The sequence below is a fragment of the Microcebus murinus genome, chromosome 16, assembly GCF_040939455.1.
Source record: "Microcebus murinus isolate Inina chromosome 16, M.murinus_Inina_mat1.0, whole genome shotgun sequence".
NCBI classification, from domain to species: domain Eukaryota; kingdom Metazoa; phylum Chordata; class Mammalia; order Primates; family Cheirogaleidae; genus Microcebus; species Microcebus murinus.
Genome location: NC_134119.1, coordinates 4,381,356 through 4,400,000, shown reverse-complemented (window position 1 = coordinate 4,400,000; position 18,645 = coordinate 4,381,356). Strand labels below are relative to the sequence as shown.

General features: G+C 50.5%; 1 protein-coding gene and 2 long non-coding RNA genes across 4 annotated transcripts in view; 1 reads left to right on the top strand and 2 right to left on the bottom strand.

Annotated features, from left to right (window-relative positions):
* Window positions 1–6,524: 6,524 nt before the first annotated feature.
* LOC105874553 (uncharacterized) lies at window positions 6,525–12,304 on the bottom strand. Its single transcript, XR_001155542.2, has 4 exons — window positions 12,160–12,304; window positions 9,316–9,385; window positions 8,688–8,844; window positions 6,525–7,802 (listed from the first exon to the last, which is right to left on the bottom strand). It is a non-coding gene; the product is annotated as an uncharacterized LOC105874553 (long non-coding RNA).
* Window positions 12,305–13,980: 1,676 nt separating this feature from the next.
* Window positions 13,981–18,645, top strand: part of STX16 (syntaxin 16) — a 56,393-nt gene continuing 51,728 nt past the window's right edge. Inside the window, exon 1 of one of the 2 annotated variants that reach the window (XM_012770443.3) lies at window positions 13,981–14,896. In XM_012770443.3, coding sequence (XP_012625897.1) covers window positions 14,765–14,896 — 132 coding nt within the window. In that variant the 5' untranslated portion in view covers window positions 13,981–14,764. The remainder of the gene's footprint in view (window positions 14,897–18,645) is intronic. The other variant, XM_012770445.3, reaches the window with a different exon arrangement.
* Window positions 14,893–18,644, bottom strand: LOC109729713 (uncharacterized). Its single transcript, XR_002221927.2, has 3 exons — window positions 18,495–18,644; window positions 15,972–16,071; window positions 14,893–14,980 (listed from the first exon to the last, which is right to left on the bottom strand). It is a non-coding gene; the product is annotated as an uncharacterized LOC109729713 (long non-coding RNA).

Below are 18,645 nucleotides of genomic sequence, written 5' to 3'. Positions count from 1 at the left end.
AAATGTTAGGAGAAGGTGTGTGTGTGTGTGTGTGTGCGTGTGTGTGACATGGAGACGTTCTCTAGAAATGTCAGGAGAAGGTGTGTGTGTGTGTGTGTGTGTGCGTGTGTGTGACATGGAGACGTTCTCTAGAAATGTCAGGAGAAGGTGTGTGTGTGTGTGTGTGTGTGTGTGTGAGATATGGAGATGTTCTCTAGAAATGTCAGGAGAAAGTGTGTGTGTGTGTGTTTGTCACATGCAGACGTTCTCTAGACCTGTGGGCAGAAGGCCTTGCCATCCTTCCATCCCGAGTGGTGGGAGAGGGGCGAGCACAGGATGTGGGAGGAGACCCCCCAGCTGGCCCAACACTGAAAGGGAAGGCCACCTCCGAGCCTTCTCCGTAACTGTCACCTGAAAGGCCTGACTTCGCGCTCCCGGCCTGCAGGACCTGCTGCCCTTGGGCACCTCAGAGGGAGCCCCGAGTCCCTGCGGGTAGAGACTCCAGAGTCTGCAGGATTGGACTCAGCCCGGGGCACAGTCATCACGGTGGCCTTAAAGGCTCCCCTCCTCCAGCCCCGCTGCACTGCACAAGTCTTCTCCTCCCTCCTCCCGCCATCCCGTGGACATGGCGGGCACGCACGTCCCCTGCGTCTTCCCCTGCTGTTCCCTCTCCCTTGACACTCCCCCCCGGACAGTTTCATAACTTACTCGTGCTCCCTGCTCCAATGTCACCCCTCCTGAAAGCCCTCCCTGACCACCCTCCATGTGTCTCTACTGTCTGCAGGGACCTTGTGTCGTGCTGGCCACCGCGTCCCGGCGGCCAGTCCCACGCCCAGCCACAGCAGCTGCTCTTCAAGATCTGCCGCGGGCGGGGCCGGCCCCTGTTCCTGGGGGCTTTGCTAGGTCTCCAAGGACTTGGTCATCAGGTGCTCTCAGCTGAATGGGCTTAACTAAGGTCTTCATGGGCGAAGCTGGGCGGTTTCAACATGATTGCGGGGCTAGGCAGGAGGTGGGCACTGGAGCCAGCCAGACCTGAGTTCCGTCTTGGCTCTGTCTCCCCTTGACCGCAGGGCAATCACATGCGTACTCTCTGAAACTGCTCCTTTGTCTGCAAAATGGGAGCGCAAAAGGAAGGGTTCAGTGAGACAACTTTTCCGGTGCTGAGCACAGCTGTGCCTGCCGCAGCCCCTCCGCAAGGAGAAGCACCGTCAGGCAGTTCTTGAAAAACAAGATACTTTTTCAGTGTGAGCCGAGAGCCTGGAGATGTTTCTTTCCCAGTTCGTCCTTTGGGGGCCTCCAAATTCTTCCACCCTCCAGGTGCCTCTCATTTTAAAAGGCCAAGAAAATGCTGCTCCCAGCACATGGGAAACTCAATGCTGGGACTTGCGCAGAAATCATCCCAGAGCAGCCTGGCTCAGCCCGAGCCCCGCCGGCCACGGGCGGCCGGGCCCCTCCCCGCGCACGGGGGAAGATGGCCTGTTGGAGCATCCTGTGTTGAAAACAAAGGAATGGCAGAATCACGACGCCATTAACACATGCCCGCACTGCTGGCGGGGACCCAGAGGGCCGGACTGAGGACAGGCAAGGGGACACCAGCCAGGCTGGCCCCCGGGGAGGAGCCGCCGCCCGGTCCCTGCTCCCAGATGTGCCGCGGCCGCCGGCGCCCTCCCCCACGGGAAACTCATCGATTCTCCATCTGAGCCGCTCACGGCTCTGCTTCCGAGGAGTGAAGGAAATTTCCATACCTGAGGGCTCTCGCCTATCACTCCAGAGCCATCTGTTGCCACCAAGTTTCTCCAGGACCAGGGCCACCAGCTGAGGCTGACACGTTTGAGAAGAGCAGCCCCTCATTTCACACCGAGCTGCTCCCTGAGCCCACAGCTGTCCGCAGCGTGCCAGCTCATGCAGCCTCTGCTCGTTAACTTCAAGCCCAAGTGCCCTTGGCAGGGCACCGTCCCGCCTGCTGCGGCCCTGCACGCTGTCCAAACAGCCTGAGCGCCCGAGATTGTCTCGCTGGTCAACCCCGCCGGAGCGTGGCGCCTGCAGCCTGCCCGGCGGGGCACGCGTGCCAGCCGCCCTGCCTGTGCCCACCGCGGCGACCGCCTTCCTCGCTCAGGAGGCTCACTCATTCATTTGCTATTCATTTATTCTCTCGTTCACTCAACAAATATTTACAAAGCCCTCACTCTGCATGAGGGTGGCACAGAAATGAATTAAGTACACATGGTCCCACAGCTCTTTGTGGTTCTGACAGGGAGATAAGAAAATCCGTGTTTGCGGTCTGCAGGGCTCGCTGCCGGCGTGTTCTGGTGACAACACCCTGATTTTCCTGGGAAAGCAGCCCCCGCCCGCCGCCACCCACGAGGCTGCTGTCCTGGGCCAGTTGGGGCCTACGCCTCTGGTGACAGCATGGATCGGCCAGGGAGGTGTGCGTGTCACCCGCTTCAGGCCATTGAGACTCAGTTCCGGAACCCTCGCTGGAATGACCATGAACCCAGAGACAGGGGAGGTGCCAGTGCAACTGGTCAAGGCCAAAGAATGCATCCATTCTTCCACCAATCCAGGAAGGCTTCCTGGAGGTGGAACTTCAGGTCTTAAAATGGTGGGGAGAAGAGAGCACAGCCAGCACTCACGTGTGTCCGCCACCCCGCGCCTGGCCCGCCCGTCCAGCTCAGGTGAAGACACGGAGTCCGCGGACCAGATGGGCTGAGCCAAGTGCGTGGGAGCGCGTGCTCCCGTGGGTCCCTACAAGCCGCACCCACACACACACCCTCTGCGCGCGAGCTGGATCAAGGTCTAAGTGGTCCCATCTCCAGAAAGAGAAATGGCACCCGCTGCCCCAGAGAACCAAACACGGGGGGACACTGCTCTTTGCAGGGGGCGTCAGGAGGACGCTAACTCTTCTCTGAGGTGTGCTCGGCGCTGCTCCGAGAGCTGCTTCCGGGCGGAACTCTGCCACCGGGAAGCTCGTGACCTCGGGAAATAGCTCCCCTTCTCTGGGCTGCGTGATCTCCAGGCGCCTGTCCAACACACCCGTTATTTCTGAATCAGTTAGACAGCAGCGCTGGGGCCAGCAGGCGTGGGACAGGAGCCGGAGAACGTGAGGCTGACCACTGCCCCGGGGCCGCCATCTGCCCTGCTTGGAGGGCCTGTCCCCACACTGGGGCCCAGAAGCCGCACCCTGAAACGGCTGCTTCGCCGTCACCACTCCCGGCCCAACTTCCCAACACCGTTTCTCTCCTTACGTTTTCCTTCCGTTCCAGGGAGAACAGGGCAGAAAATTTTGTCAAATAAAGACAAAAGTGCTCGATGCCGCTAATGGCATCCCAAGGAAATGAAGGGTAAAACCGCATGAGTTATTCAGCTTCACGTAATGCTTTTACCAGAGGCCCTGGAAAGAACGCCAGTGGGAGGAAGGCTGGCTTCCTTGGAAAGATGGGGTTCTGGCGAGACTGTCGGGGAGCCGGGCCCTTTGGGCACAGATGCAGGATGGGGAGGCCTGTAAGTCAAGGTGGGCGAGGACCAAGACTTAAAACCTCTGTCTCTCTTTTACGCGCACAGAGAGAAAGGTGGAGAGCACAAGGCCACATGCTATCCCCAGTTTTCAAAGGGAAAACTGTGTGTGGGCTCTCCCTCGGCCAATTTTGAAGGATGCCTTAAACTGCAGGATGCTCTGAGAATAAAATCCAAACTCCCTCCTTTGGCTTCCAAGCCCAACAAGGTTGGAGCCAGCCCCGGCCTCCAGCCCCACCCTGCACGCCCGCCCTCAGCCAGCCCGCTCCTCTGAGTTCCTCGAAGGCTCCAGGCACATGCACCTCGGAGCCGCACCCTTGACGTGCCCTCCTTCGGGATGCCTCTTGGCGTGGCTGTCCCCTGCTTCCCTCTGGGGCTCTACTCAAATGCCATTTGTTCTGTGAGGCCTCCCTGAACTACCCCCAGTGTAAGCAGGCTACTCTTCTCAGTGTTCTCCTAGCATTTATCCCTCTCTGAGCTCACATTACTCATCGGCCACTTATCTTCTGCTTCCTCTTCCTGGAAAGGGGAAGGCGGGAAGGCAAGCACTGCATGGGATTTGTTCGTCCCTGAACCCTCAGAGCCAGGCGCAGTGCCGGCCACAGGATGGGTGTGTCGGCCAGAACATCAGAACCAGGAGATGCCTATAAATATATTGGGGGGCGGGTCACGGAGAACCGGCCCACTCATTTGTGGGAGCTGGCTGAGCCGTCTTTGGAAGGCCGTGTGTCGCGTGGGGTGCTGCTGCCCGCGGCACACAGGACAGGCAGTTGGGGGGCAGGTGGATGTAAGCAGGGGTTAAGAACAAGCTGGAACCCGTGAGCATTAGCAACAGCCCCAGACAACAGACGACTGTTCCTCTTGCCTTCCAGCGTGGTCACAAGGCTGTCCTGCAGAAGCCGAGCCCTTCATTCCCGAGCTGAGCGTATACACTTGGCCAGGCGTCAAAAACCAGAAAGAAGATGCAGGCAGAGGTTGCAGGTGTGGTCGCAGCCCCCGCGCGCCGACAAGGCGAGTCAGCAGATCGGCAACAAGATGTGTCAACTACAAAAAATGCCTCCCAAATCTTGCAAGAATCTCCCCTGTGGCCCTTCCTCAGTGTCAACATACGAGAAAGAGGGTTCTAGGACAGGTAGGCGAGCCTGGCCAAGTCAATGCATCTCAAAGCCATTGCGGCATGTCCACATCGGCACGCACAGATGGAGCGAGGGAGTGGTTTGGGACGAAAGTGTGAACTCCTTACTCTGGCACGCCGATCTCTTTGTGGTCCAGCCTCCGCCTGCCCATCCGCCTATCCCAGTCCACCTGCCTCCTGATCCCTTAAGGGTCTCTAAACAGCGCGGGCTCATTTGGACCCTCCCCTCTGTCCGGAATACTATTCCTCGCCCATCTGCCTGGGTAACCCGTAGCACCTTCTAAGATTCAACCTGTCAGCAATATCTCCTTTAGGAATCATTCCACACCAGACAGAGTTAGAACCTCATCTGTGTTCCTTCCTCAGTTCCCTCTTCTGGGAATAGCTATTAGTCCACATTTCTTTTGTCTCTTTCCAGAGATGGTCTAGTCATTTACCAACAAAATACATATTTCTTTTTTTTTCTCACATGAAAGATAGCATACTATATATATATTTTTTTTTTCTGGATCTTGTGTTTTTTTATCTTAACACTATATCTCAGAGATCTTTCCAAGTCAAAATATACAGAACTTCTTTATTCTTTTTAAAGGCTGCATGGAATTCCATAGGAGTGGACCATAATTGATTTAACTGGTTGCTTTTTTGCTGGGTGTTGAGATTGTGTTCCATTTTTCACTAGGATAAACAACATTGCAGCGAACACCCTTATATAATACAAGACTAGACCATGCCTCTGCCCCTTCTACACCTGGCCAACTTCTAGTGCTCTACAGAATTAAGCATAAATATCACCTCCTCCAAGAAGCCCACCTAAATCTTTACTAAGTTGGGTTGGCTGGGTGACCCTCTTTGGCTTCTGGGCACCTGGTACATGCCTCCCCTGTAACACTTGTCATAAGATATTGATGCGTCTGACTTGGGTCTTGTTCATCTCTGAATCGCCAGCGCAACTCACAGTATCTGACACACCGTAGATAATAAATGTTTGTGAATTGAATGAACATCACATTTAAACCCCTGACTTTTGGGGGTTCCAAATCTTGGACCACTCTAACTTATGTATCCATGCTCACCCAGCTCGGTCAGGCTACCTCCCTGTCCCTCACCTGCCCTATTCCGAGTCCTGTTGCTCCTACCATCCCCTGTCTGAAATGCCCTTCCCTTTCGGAAGCCCTTTGCTGTCCTTCAAGACACAGGTCTCCCCCTACCTCCTCCACGAAGGAAGCTTTCGTTGAAATATCATCTCTCCCTTTTCCGAACTGCTGCTGCCTTTATAGTCACTTTGGCATATTTTTTCAAGCTCCATTGCTCACTAATTGTTTCCCGTCTGTTGATTTTGTGTCCCCAGCTAGACTGTGAGTTCTTTGAGAGCAGTGTCTTATATAACTCTTGCATTTCCCACAATGCTGGGCTCGTGGTAACTGTTCGATACTTCTGCGTTGCTAAATCAATTGGTTCCTTCATTGATTGAGTCATATCCCAATGCTGACTACTGGAAATTGTCCCTGGGGCACCCACGAGGTGCTAAAAACCCCAGTGCTGACGACTGTCATAGTGGAAGACACACACCACATAGAGAAGCCTGAGGCTCCTCTCCTTTCTACCCCAGCCTACTCAGGTGGGGACTTTTGCAAGAACCACTCTCAGCACATCATGTCTATCACTCTAAAGTCCTCCAGGACCTCCCCAAACACCTCTGCTTTGGAAGTCCCTCCTTTGGAAGACACTCGCAACATGTGTTGTGAGCTCCTGGAACCACTGGCTCCTCAGGAGAAATGGAGCACCCAGAGAGAGCCGGGTGGGCTTCCCCCGGACCCCACGTCCAGTCACTCTTCCAGAGAGAGTTTGACACAAGTCTGACTTGATCAGCCTTTATTTCTATCACAAAGACATGAAGCAGGCTGTTGATCCCATCGGGGTAGCATAGCTAAGTCACAGCTAACAGAGTCAAAGGAAACATTTAATTGGGTTTAGAACTGAACTTTGGAAGAAAAAAAAGAAGAGAGAAAGAGGAAGCAAGAGACATGTGTTTATCACCAACAATCCAACCTTGAGGCTCAAATTGATTTAGGCTGCCAGCTAAGGATGAGTTGGCCGTTCAGAAGGAGGAGGGGGCGTGTGCCAATGGGAGACAAAACGTCAAGTGGAAATTTTCTCTCTTGTCCTTGGTATATACAACCTTCTCATTAACCCTAACACCCTCAAGGCAGTTGAGCCTACTGATGGCCCCCAGTGCGTGGCAGCAGGCCCTAAAGTCATCTCTTCCATGCTCTCCTCATTCATTTGGTCACGTACAAGGGGTGGGCACAGAGATGAGGGGCTGCTGCCTGCCCTCCATATGTTCCCCACCCAGGGGGGGAGAGAGGTATGAAAGCAGATCGGCAGAAGGCAGGTGGTGTGTCCTGCAAGCCACTTATGGACACCATGCTTTGTGCTCCAAGAAGCAGAAGTGACTGATGTGGTCCGGGGGCACTAGGGAGGGAGATTTCACCCGTGATATTAGAGCTTGATCTTGAAAGATAAGCGAGAATGTTCCAGGAGAAGGGGGTGGGAGTGGGCTGGAAGTAGAGGGAGGTCCTCCAGGTAGAAGATACCAAAGACAAGAAAAGACAGAGGTGGTGAGCACAGTGTGCAGTGAAGTTTCTACAGGGCATAAGATTAGAGGTGGCTGGAGCACCCTCGGGGCACATCACGCTTTTAGAGGCAAAGTTAAAGGGTTAACTTCTTCTAGTAGGCAGTAGGGAGAGAGAGGAGATATCTCATCAGGAGAGGAACATGAACAGATTGATCTTTTTAGAAAGCCGATGGTTTAGAGACCAGCATTGGAGGTTGGAGACCAGCTGGACAGGCTGCTGCTGCAATTTCCCAGGCAAAAGAGGTGACGAGAGCAGTGGAGATGGACAGGGGAGCAGACCGTTGATATTTAGGATGCAGAATCTTTCACGCTGTGGTCATGGATGGTATATTGGCAGGTGGCGGGGTGAACTGGAGCTAGGGTGGCTGTATTTAGGGGTGCCATTACCAAAGCCGAGGAATGGGGGAGGAGCATGCTCAGAGAGGCAGCCAGTGGCTCACCGCTGGGCAGCTCTGTGCAGCTGAAAGCTGGAAGTCCGCACAGGATGCCCAGGATGAGAGATGCAATTTGTGCAGGAGGCCCATAGGTAGGTAGTACCTGCAACCATGGGTGACAGAAAAGCAAGGGCTAACCATTGGGGGAAATTGGCATTTGGGGGCTGGGCCACAGATTACCAAGGAGGAGAACCAGTTATGACCAAAGTTCCAGAAGCAAGAGGCACAGGAGTTTTAAGGAGAGGCATATGGCAGTGTATAAAGGGCACAGAGTGGATTGAAAACCAGCCTAAGGCAGAAATCTGTTGCATTTGAGCACTCAGTGTCCCTTTTCTTCAACATACTGATTTCAAAAAAGGTAAATCTGCAGTCCATTTTGTTTGGATGGATCTGACCCTGCCATCCTTCCCCCTTGGGGTCAGAAGTGGTCACGTGACCCAAACCTGGCCAATCTGATAATCACTCCTTTCTGGCCACAGATTAGAATTCAGACAAAAGGATGTGACTGATGACAGGCCAATGAGAGTTAATTCTAGGACTTTTGAAACCGTCCTGCTGGGGTTGCTGTGCTGTGAGACACCAGGGCAGAGCTTCCAGACATCAATTTGCCACCCCCGGGCTTGAGAATGACACCAACACAGGGAAAGGAAGAGCTGAGAAATAGAGACTCTTGCTGACGTTTTTTTACCCCCTGGATCCAGCTAGGCCTAGACTTTTTTTTAGTTATTTGGACCAACACATTTGCTTTTAAGCTTAAGTCAATTTGATTTGGGTTCTGTCACTTGCAACCAAAGGGGTCCTGACCCAGACATGGCCATGTGGCTAATGAGAGGCTGCTGGTTACAAGAGTAGCATCTGGAGAAGACTTTAGCCCAGCCCTGCACTTGCATATCACACAAATTACCAAGAACAGGTCGGTGGTTATGGCCATGGGAAAAAAAAAAACCAACAAAAACTAGAAACAGATGAGCTGGCTGTGTCTCAATACCTGCTAGCGTGAAAACACAATGATTTCCTTTATATTTTTCAAGGGTTGAGTCGTCCAGGTCAGTCCTGGCTTGGCACATCCACTTATTGTTCCTGCCAAGGGAGATGGTTAGGATGGGAAGGTTGATTTATTTGAGTACACATGTGTCAACATCATCCTGGAAAAAAAAAAAAGTAGATTGCAGATATGCTTTGCTGGCATATGCTGTTACCAAAGAGGCCTCTTTCTTGGCCTCAAAGCCCAAAGCCACGATGTTAAGACATTGTTTGAGTCTTGAAGTTGACCAAGCATGGACACATGGCATGATGGACACAGGGCCCTGGGAGAGCAGAGTCGTCCTCTTCTAACACCATGGACAAGGTAGGAGGGCTACTTCATAGGAAATGGACTGAGTCAGGCATCATGAGAAAGAGCCAGTCACATGAAGTACCCGGGAAGGAGGAACAGCAAATGCTAAGAAGGCCAGTGTGGCTCTAGAACGTTGAGTGAGGGCAGAGAGACTGCCATACTCTCTGTACAGGACACCCACATTGAGTCTTCACTGTCTGGTATTCTCTGGTACTTGATATATTTCATCTCATCTTTTCGTGTATCAACCCACCCCTGCATCCATTCCACAAACACTTACTACGCTGGACGGTGGGTGGTGCCAAGTCTTGAAGGAAGAGTTCGCCAAGCAGAAGGGGGAAGACCCCATCCTAAGCAGAGAAAAGCAAGTGAACTGAGTCCTAGGAAGGTGAAAGCTCACCACTTGGGTGGGGCCTGTTGGGCAGGGCGTTGAATGCCAGCCTTTTGTCCCAGGGGGGCATTCCACCCTGTAGAGAACACAGAGCACCCACATGCGGAACACCAGGAAATAGCGATGCATGAAAAAAATTGTAGTGAAATTCGTGATTTGGGGATCAATCAGAGATAGATAGAATTATATTCAAATACAGCCGAGTGGTAGCTTGGATTGCAGGCTTAAGGGAAGGCGAGCAGAGAAACACTTAAGATGGAGACTATTCCATCAATTAGCTTAATATTTTTCTGCCAACCAAGAAAAGACTATCATTAGTTAATATTAGTGATGGCCCAGCTTGCTTCAGCTTAGAGAGCACCTGTTTTCTGCCGAACGTCATTTGAGATCGGCTGGTATGGGCCAGAGGGAGCTGTTTCAGGGCCTCAATCAGGCAGTGACATGATCAGATTTGTGCTTTGGAAAGGTCACTGTGGCTGCAGGGTGAAGCGGGAAGAGATGAGTGGTTGTTAGGAGGCTGTAGGAAAAATGTGCATGACGAGAAGCAGAATCTGGGCAGAAGCAGCAGAGATGCAAATTCCCTGAAGGCAGGAGTTTTTCTCTGTTTCATCCTTTTTAGCAGAGCCGGGCAAGAGACAGGCACAGCCACTGGTAGGTTTTCAAAATGCCTACTGTCTTGTGTAAAAGCTAATGGAGTCTGGACAAAACAAAACTGTTTCCTCTCTCCAGAGTCCCCCTGCTCGGGAGAGGCATCATGGCTACAAACAGACAGAGGTGGGGTGTTTTCTGAGGTTGGAAAGACTCAAGGTGTTGAGGAAATATTAAATGAGACAGAATGCAAAGCTCCTGTTACCTGAACCCAGCCCCAACCTGCCTGTTATGTCAGATCTGTGCAAATGAGACATCTATTAGGCTTGGGGGCGTGTGCTGCTCATCTTGATAAAAGAATGACCATCTGTCTCTCTACAGGTGCTAGAAAGGCCAAAGCTAAAAGGCGTCCATTTGAGACTGTTTAAGCTCCTATTTCACACGACAGTACCTTGCAGACACATGGGATTCTCACACCATGGAAGAAGAATGTCGAAAATGTGTCTAGATGGTGTCCAGTTCCCTCTACCACGCCCTCCTCTTTGGAGTCTGTGCTGCCTTCCAGGGAGAGTGGGGCCCACGTGCGCTTTCCAGCAGCAAGACTGCTGCTGCCATGAAACACACCTCCCGCTTGTGCAGGGCTCACGCTGAGCTGAGCCCTTGTGAGGGCCTCACAAGCCCTGTCTCCTCCAAACTTCTTCACTGAAGGGCACGAATGACCAACTGTTTTGTCTAACCACTACCCTCTCAGCATGTAATAAGCCTGCCCCTGCCCCTGCCATGGCCTGGCCTCATTGGGGTTCCCTTCTGCCTTGATTAGGACGACGAGAAGACAATGAAATACTTGTCCCCAAAAGTGATTTCTTGGATCCATTGGCAAAATGTTAGAAAGTGGGTACAAAGCCCAAGAAACCGGACACCGGGGCTCTTTAAGCTTAAGGAGTATCACAGAACCCTATCCCAGGCCAAGAATGAGTCACAATGAAAGCTTTTAAAATATAAAACCATCAACCTAGATTTCAATTCCAAGGAAACACATACTTGGCCATGAGGGAATGCTTAAAAAAAAAAAAAAATCAAGCTTAAGCCACTTGACAGGAAAATAAAACAGCCAAGGAACATTCAAATGTAATGATTTACATCCTGCCCCAGCTCCCTTCCAATGTGGGTCAGGGCGTACATGGACATGACGGCGGCCGTGTGCATGCCCTCTCAGGCTCCCTTCTTCTCACCTAACACCATCTTGCACACACAATCGCATGCTTGGACCCAGCCGGCTTATAGCTGCACAATGCTGCCGGTGGGTTGCTATGCCAATCTCTTGGATTTTTCATGATCTCCCTGCTGTTGGGCTCTTGGGTTATTTGGGGGTGGCTGTTTGGGGAATATAAGGATTTTTCTCCCGTTATTTATGTGTGCAAGCACTGTTCATTTTGCTCAAAGAAATGGAAGCTTGATTGATTTCCTAAATGTAAGAATGAGATTGTCCTGCAATAAATATTTAAGACTGACCAGGAAAGGCGACCACCATCTGCTGAAACACAAGATCAGGAATTACTTGCTTAAGCTTCACGAACAGAGGGAATGAATGAATAACCATCCTATATGATATTTGTTCAGCACCTGGTAGTTTACAAAATGTTTTCACTTATCTTATTTGATCTTCACAATAACCCCTGAGAGGTAGACAGGGCATGGATTACCAGGATTATGAAAACCCCACATTTTTTTTTTTTTTGTCTTTCTCAACAGATAAGTACTCTAAAGGCTTAAAGTCACTCGAGGGAGGTCAGGGAGTTTGGGGACTAAATCTCGGGCCTCTAATTCATTCATGAACATATTTCAAAAACATTTATCCGAAGCCTGTTCCAAGCCAGATGAGATGGTAGTGGGTACAAAGATGAATAAAACACGGTGTCTGCGTGGGAAGAAGATCACGTTCCAGCCTGGGGGAGAGCGCCGGGAGAAGTAAACAAGTCCCTGCGTCGCGAGGTGACGCGCGCTCCCGAGAAGGGAGCAGAGAGGGGCCACGTTCCCAACCTGGTGTTCTCACCGCCAACGGCTCAGTTGTTATTGACGATACATGTCCCCCGAGGGGGCGGGGGGGGGAAGGGGCTTGGTCGTGTGCCTGGGGTCAGAGCTCACCGTGCTGGGGGACTCGGCCGGGGAGTGGGGACAAAACTCTCCCTCATTCGGCACATTTTTCCCCCCCGGGGTGTCGCGCTGAACCCCGGGGGTCCACGCACGGGCTCCCCGGCTCTGCCCCCGCGGGGTCTCTGTCTCGGGAGGGCCGCCCGCACGCCCCCGCAGCCCCGCGCCCAGGTTCGGTGCCGCCGAGCCGCTCCGCCGCCGCGAGGTCCGCGGGCGAGCGCCCAGCTCCGGCGGCGCGGCAGCCGCAGCCCGTCCTCGCGATTAACTCGCCCGGCGCCGCTCGGCTCTTTTTATTGTCATTTATTTTATTTTATTTCATGCGTTTTGCCATTTGCCTCAAAGAAATTGTTCATGTTGATTGTGAGTGGCACACCCGGCGCAAGGGAGCATTCTGCGTTAGAGAAAAAGCACATGGTGGCGGCAGCGGTGGTGGTGGTGGCGATGGTGGGGTCCCCAGCCCTTTCCTTCCCCGGCGCCGCGGGGTCCCTCCCGCCTGCGCCCCGCGGGGGCCGCTGTCCGCCGGCGCCCTCGGCGAGCCGGCACCCGGCCCGGGGTCTCTGCGTGCGCGCCCCGCTTCGCCAGCCCCGCGCTCGGCACGCGGGGCCGCCACGAACACACGCGTGGGCAAAGTTTGTTCGATGCAGAAACAAAGGCAGGCGCGAGGCCCGCTCGGGGGGCTGCAGGGCGACGTCCCTTTGTTAAAACCCCAGTCCCGGGAGCCCTGCCCGCAGCCCCGCGGGCGCCCGGCTCGCCCGGGACGCGGGAAGCCGGCCCTGCCAGGCCCGGGGCCGAGACACGCGGCCGGCCCTCCGCGCGACCCCGACCGCTCGGGTGCCCACCCCCTGGGGCTCAGGCCCCGCGGTGGCGGGGAGCGGGGCGAGGGCCTCGGCGGGGCGGCCGCCTGCCCTGGTCGCCACGCGCTCGCCCGGGCGGCTGGAGCCCGGCGCGGCCCCGCGAGGCCCCCAGTTTGAATCCCCCCGGGCCGGTGAATCCCCCCGGGTGGTGTGTTGGGGTGCGCTGCTGCCCCCAGGCCAGGCCAGTCGCGGGAGACCAGGCCAGGGACGCGGGGTTTACGGGGCCAGGGCCCAGCATGCGGGCGCACGGGCCCAGGGAGAGGACGAAGTTTATTGGGGGTGGGGGGCGTCAAAGTTTTCGGGGAACTTTCCACTTGAGATTGCACAACCCTGCAGTGCCCCCTACAGAAAGTGGCAGCTGGGGAGGGTGGGTGGGAGCCCCTCAGGACCCCCGGCTGCTGTGGTGCACGGCCGCAGCGGCCTGGAGCTCAAGCTTCCTTTTTTCCCTTTTTTTTTTTTTTTTTTTTTTTTTTTCTGGTTGTTTTTCGGATACATCATTTTTTTTTCAGAGTTAAAAAAAAAAAAAAAGGCCCAAAAAAAAAAAAAAAAAAAAGGCGAGCGCGCTCGCCGCCTGCAGTGGAGCGTGCTTGGCCTGCAGAGGCAGTCGTCTCCAACTTTTCCGCTCCCGCCCCAGCTCCCCGCGCCCAAAACTTTCTGAAAAGAGCCCAAATTTGCCTGCCGCACAACTTCCACTCTAATGTAGGCGCCAAGACCCCTGGCAGAGGTTTGGGGCTTAGGGGCCACGCTCCTGAGGCTCGGGGCGGCCCTCTCGCCTGCTCCCAGCGCCTGGGCCCGCTGGGGGACGGGGAGACCGGGCGCCCCGGGAGAACCTCTGGAGAGGGCGGAGCGCTCCCAGTGTCCCGGGGCAGAGGGGCAGGGAGCTCCCGCGCCCGGAACGTTGCTAGCAAGGCTTGTGAGCGTCGCAGGGGGGCACCCGCGAGAGACGGACAGGAAGAGGGCCGGGGGAACGACAGAAAACGGGACCGTAGCACGGAAACGGCCTGGGACTGAGCTGCAGTTTGATCCCGGGATGGAGGGAGCCGGAGAAGAGGAGTGAGAAGGCCGGGGAGGCATGCCCTGCTGTCCTCCTGGAGGCCTGAAGTTTGCTGGCAGTGAAGGACCAGGCCGCCCAGGAAAGGAAAGGGTCAGGAGGTCGGGCCTTAGCAGGCTCAGACAAAGCCCAAGAAGGCAGCAGCAGACACCCTAAAAGTTCAGGGCCCTGGCCTGTCTCAAGTTGTCTAAAGAGGACCTAAACTAGGCCTCTGGTGGAGAAACTGAGTCAGAGCCAGGCCTCAGGGCACTGCCTGTTCGCTTAAGAACCAAGTTAAGCACAGGGAAAAAAAACCTTTGTGGTTGTTACAGACTAAGGAGAGTAGGGGGCTTCAGAGCCTCCCACTCCAGACCCGGATTGGCGAATTAGACGCTTGTAGATCCAAGGTTGGATTGGGGAGGGGTCTCTAGGACATTTGCTCACTAAGCAAGGATTGGGGGGATTCATGTGCTTAGAGATCGAAGGCAGGCCTTGGGTAGGGGGATTAGACAATTGGAAAGCCTAGGTGGTTATTTGGGGAGGGGTCTCTGCGCTTTGTCGAAGCTCGAAGCTGCTGCCTTTTTGGCTTCAAGCCTGAGGCGTCGTCAGGAGAGGTTTCTGTGAAAGGGTGGGCTGGCCAGGGCCAAGAAACTGAATAAATCTGGATTATAAGTGGGCTGGGGTCCCCTGAGCGGGGGGTCACAAAGGGTGAGACATGGCCACCAGGCGTTTAACCGACGCTTTCTTGTTGTTGCGGAATAATTCCATCCAAAACCGGCAGCTGTTAGCTGAGCAAGTGAGTAGTCACACCACCTCCAGTCCTCTGCATTCACGTAGCATTGCTGCGGTGAGTCTCCCGGCGGCCTCTCCGACACACGCACCGTGTGTGTGCACTGCGGCTCTGCCTGTCTGTCTGTCTCTGTCTGTCTCTCTGTTTAAAAAAAGAAGATAAGAATAATAAGACTAATACGGAAGTGTAAGATCTCTTGGCTAGGGTCAAGGGGCATCTAAAACCCAGGATGGGGAAAAACCCGTATTAGGTCCGCTCCACCTCTGCCTGGCTCTCTCTCCTCACTTCCGTAGCACCCCCGCCCCCCTCCCGGCGTCACTGCACGACCGGCTGCCTGCAATTTACATATGTTTTAACACTAAGATTTGGAAGCGCTGTGCCTTTCTGAAACCTTCTTTTTGTTGCGTTTTGTTTTCATCCCCCCTTCCCCCCCCAATAGTGAGCCTCGGTTTGGCTCTAGCGGCTGGGTTGGTGGAAAGCGGACTTTAATCCTTGCAAATGAACGACTCCCTCCCCCACGAAAGGAAGGAGTTGTGTTGTTTTGGTTTTTTCCTTTCTGCCCATTTTCTTTTAATGGTCTCGCAGCCCTCTCTATGTGGCCGCGTTCCTGATGAATAATTGCTTCACTGTTTTTCCTGGGGGCTTGTGTTTGTGAGAATGTAAGGTGCTAGGCTCTTCATTTTCCATTTCCCAGACAGGAAATTAAGCTTTCCTCTCCATTTGAACTTTTTTAAAAAACATAATGTGTATGTGAAAATTAAGCCCCCAAAACAGGACATATTTTTTTATTTTATTAAACAGAACCTTTTAGCCTAGCAGTAGAGTTTTTTAGGGAGGTCCTGTTTTTTTTTGTTTTTAATGGGGGCCAACTTTCCCTTTCTGAGACTCAGTTTACTGCTATGTTAAACAATGGGGCAGGTCTGAATGATCTGTACAAGACAGTGATTATTAGCTCTGTAATATCTTTAATTGAAGCGTGAAGTTATGAAACTAGTTGTTATAGGAGGCTACCTGCTGTAGACAGGCAAGGTTTGAATAGCAGCAGCACTGGAGCATGAGGGAATAGTCATCCCTAAACCAGATTCTTGGGGATTATACTTGAAATATACAGTTTTGGAAATCCCATACTTACCTCACCTCTTAGGAACTGTATTGCCTTTTAATTTTTTCTTCATGCTTCAGAAAAATTATGCCATGTGTCATGATCGTCGACATGTCTACAAAGACAGCGTCTACAAAGACAATTTTTCCTTTTAGTAAATCACAAGTGGGAAATGTCTTTGGCCATATTGATCATAGGAAAGCAATTTTAAACGTGTAAGCAGTTATAGAAATGAAAGCATGTAAACTCAAGGGAAAAAGCATAGAAAACGGACAGAGTGTGTTTGGGTTTTCATTTACTTAAGAATTTGGAGATTTTTTTTTTACATTTATAAACTAAAAGAAATGGCATTACACAAAATGTAAAGATCTCTGTTAGCACTGAAACAGGCTAATTCTAGTGCTAATTTTGAAAAGAGTATCCTGAAATAAGCCACCAAATAAGAGAGTAGAAATTGAATGAATAAAATTCCTCAAGGGAACTTTAGTTATGTTAAATCAGAACTGCATATTCCTTATTGACTTGATTTTATGCTATTTATTGGGGGGGGGGGGCAGAACTAAAACTAAGGTTAATGTTTCCAGGGTTTTCAGTTTTAATTGAAAAACATATTGTTTGTTTTTAAATTTTAATCATATAAGGTTCAACACACCTTTGGGTAACGTGAGGTTTTTTTTTTTTTTTTTTTTTTTTTTAACCATTAAGGCAGACAGTTAAAGAACCTAGTGTCTGAGAGACGGGAAGGCTTTCAAAACTGCACCTCAGCGTCAAATCGCTTTTTAAAATGATTTACTAACTTAGGCAATTTTTAAAAAATACATAAGCTAAGTAAAATAATTAAATATGGATAGCTAAAGTATGCAGTTTGGAAAAATAGATATGTTAGCAACTGTGCATATACATTTAGCTAACCCAGTTTTTTTGAAAATAGATTTCTAAATCTAACTAAAAATGCATGTTTAAGTCAGAACATTAAAAAATATTTTCTGTATTTTTCTATATTTATATATGTCAGTCATACCACTGAAAATGTTACGTATTTGTATTAATCTGGCCATTTAAAAATCTTTCTCAGGTCATTAAAGCAATGAGATCATTTTAAATATCCTTATAGTCAATTCAGACTATCTAAAAAATAGATTTTGCAATCTAACATAAATAGTTTGCCTAAGTTAAAATTTAAGAAGAAAATACACATTTATATTTTTTAATTGTGTGGTTTAAACACAGGGCATGTCATAAATTTCTGAAGTGTTTGGAGGTAAACTGTTAAATCTTCAGTTTGCTTACAAGTGATTTTACAGATACTATTTCTGCACACATGCAAAATCAAATACGGCAAGATGCTAACATGACTAAATAGAGGTTACAATTTTCTCAACTTTTCTGGAATATAGAAACGCATAAACATTTTGGAGAAAGCCATGTCTAACACAATTTTTAAAAACTATTGAATAACTCATGCAGTGCTTTTCACTGCATATCTAGCTCATAAAAAATTTAAAGCCTCGTAGTTTCTGACTTGTAAATTTCAAAACCATGTAGCAAATCAAAGAAAACTACATCTGTCAAATTTGAATATGAACTAGGTATTAAGTGATATTAAGGTATTATTTAAACTAATTATAGTTAATTTGTTAATTTTATTAGACATGACTACTGAAATGTTTAATAGTTAAATGTCAAGAAGTACATTACTTAAGTACTTAATCCCACCCCCTGCAAAAAAAATAGAGGAAGCAAATAAGGCAAAATGTTAGTAATTGGTAAATCTAGTGATGAACATATGGAGGACATTATACCATTTTACATACTTTGTGTTTGAAAAATTTTAAATAAAAATTTAAATATATTTGTTATAGTAATGTCAGACAATTAAAGGGAGATAATTTGTAAATATATATCTAAAAGTCAGGCAATTAAAAAGGAAGAAACAACCTAAGAGTTTAACTTAATTTTAAAAATTATAACCTGAAATTTTAAGTTTCTAATTAGAAGAAAAAGCTGTAGAGAAGGTGATCTTGATGTATTTGTTATCTAACACACAAGTAAAAATAAATCACAGCTAAAATAATAGATTTTTAAAAAATTATAATCCTGAATTTTCACATCCTTATTTGAGGAAAAACTTGCAGAAATTGATTGCAAAGTGATATGCATATATATCTCACATACCTCAAAATTAAGCACCCTAAACCCATATCATTCAAAAAATTTAAATCCAAATTTTTTACATCCTAGTTTGAGGAAAAAAAACTGGAAACTGGTTGTTGTTGTTGGGGGGGGGGGGTTTTGCATGTATGTGTATATACGTGCAGGTTTGCACAGCATTCAGGCAGATACTCCACAAATAAGCAGGAATTTAAGAAGGATATACAGTGACCAAACAAACACAAAGTCCCAAGGGCCAGAAGGGGCCTAAAGGTCATTTGGCCCAACGTCCCCATTCGTGATAACCCCTCATGCCTGCGTTGCTTGACCACATTCTGTGACAGCAATAGGAAATTCCAACAGCTAGCCTCCCCACGTTTTTTAATAACAAAAAAGCTTTACCTTTACGAATCCCGGTCTGTGTGTATCTCCCATCCGGTGGTCCCAGTTCTGGTTCTGTCCCTTAGGGCCTGTAACGCGGGAAGCCTCTTCCTCCTTCCGAGAGAGATAACCCTGCAGCCTTCTTCCCCGGAGTTTTTTCTAGGCTCAGCAG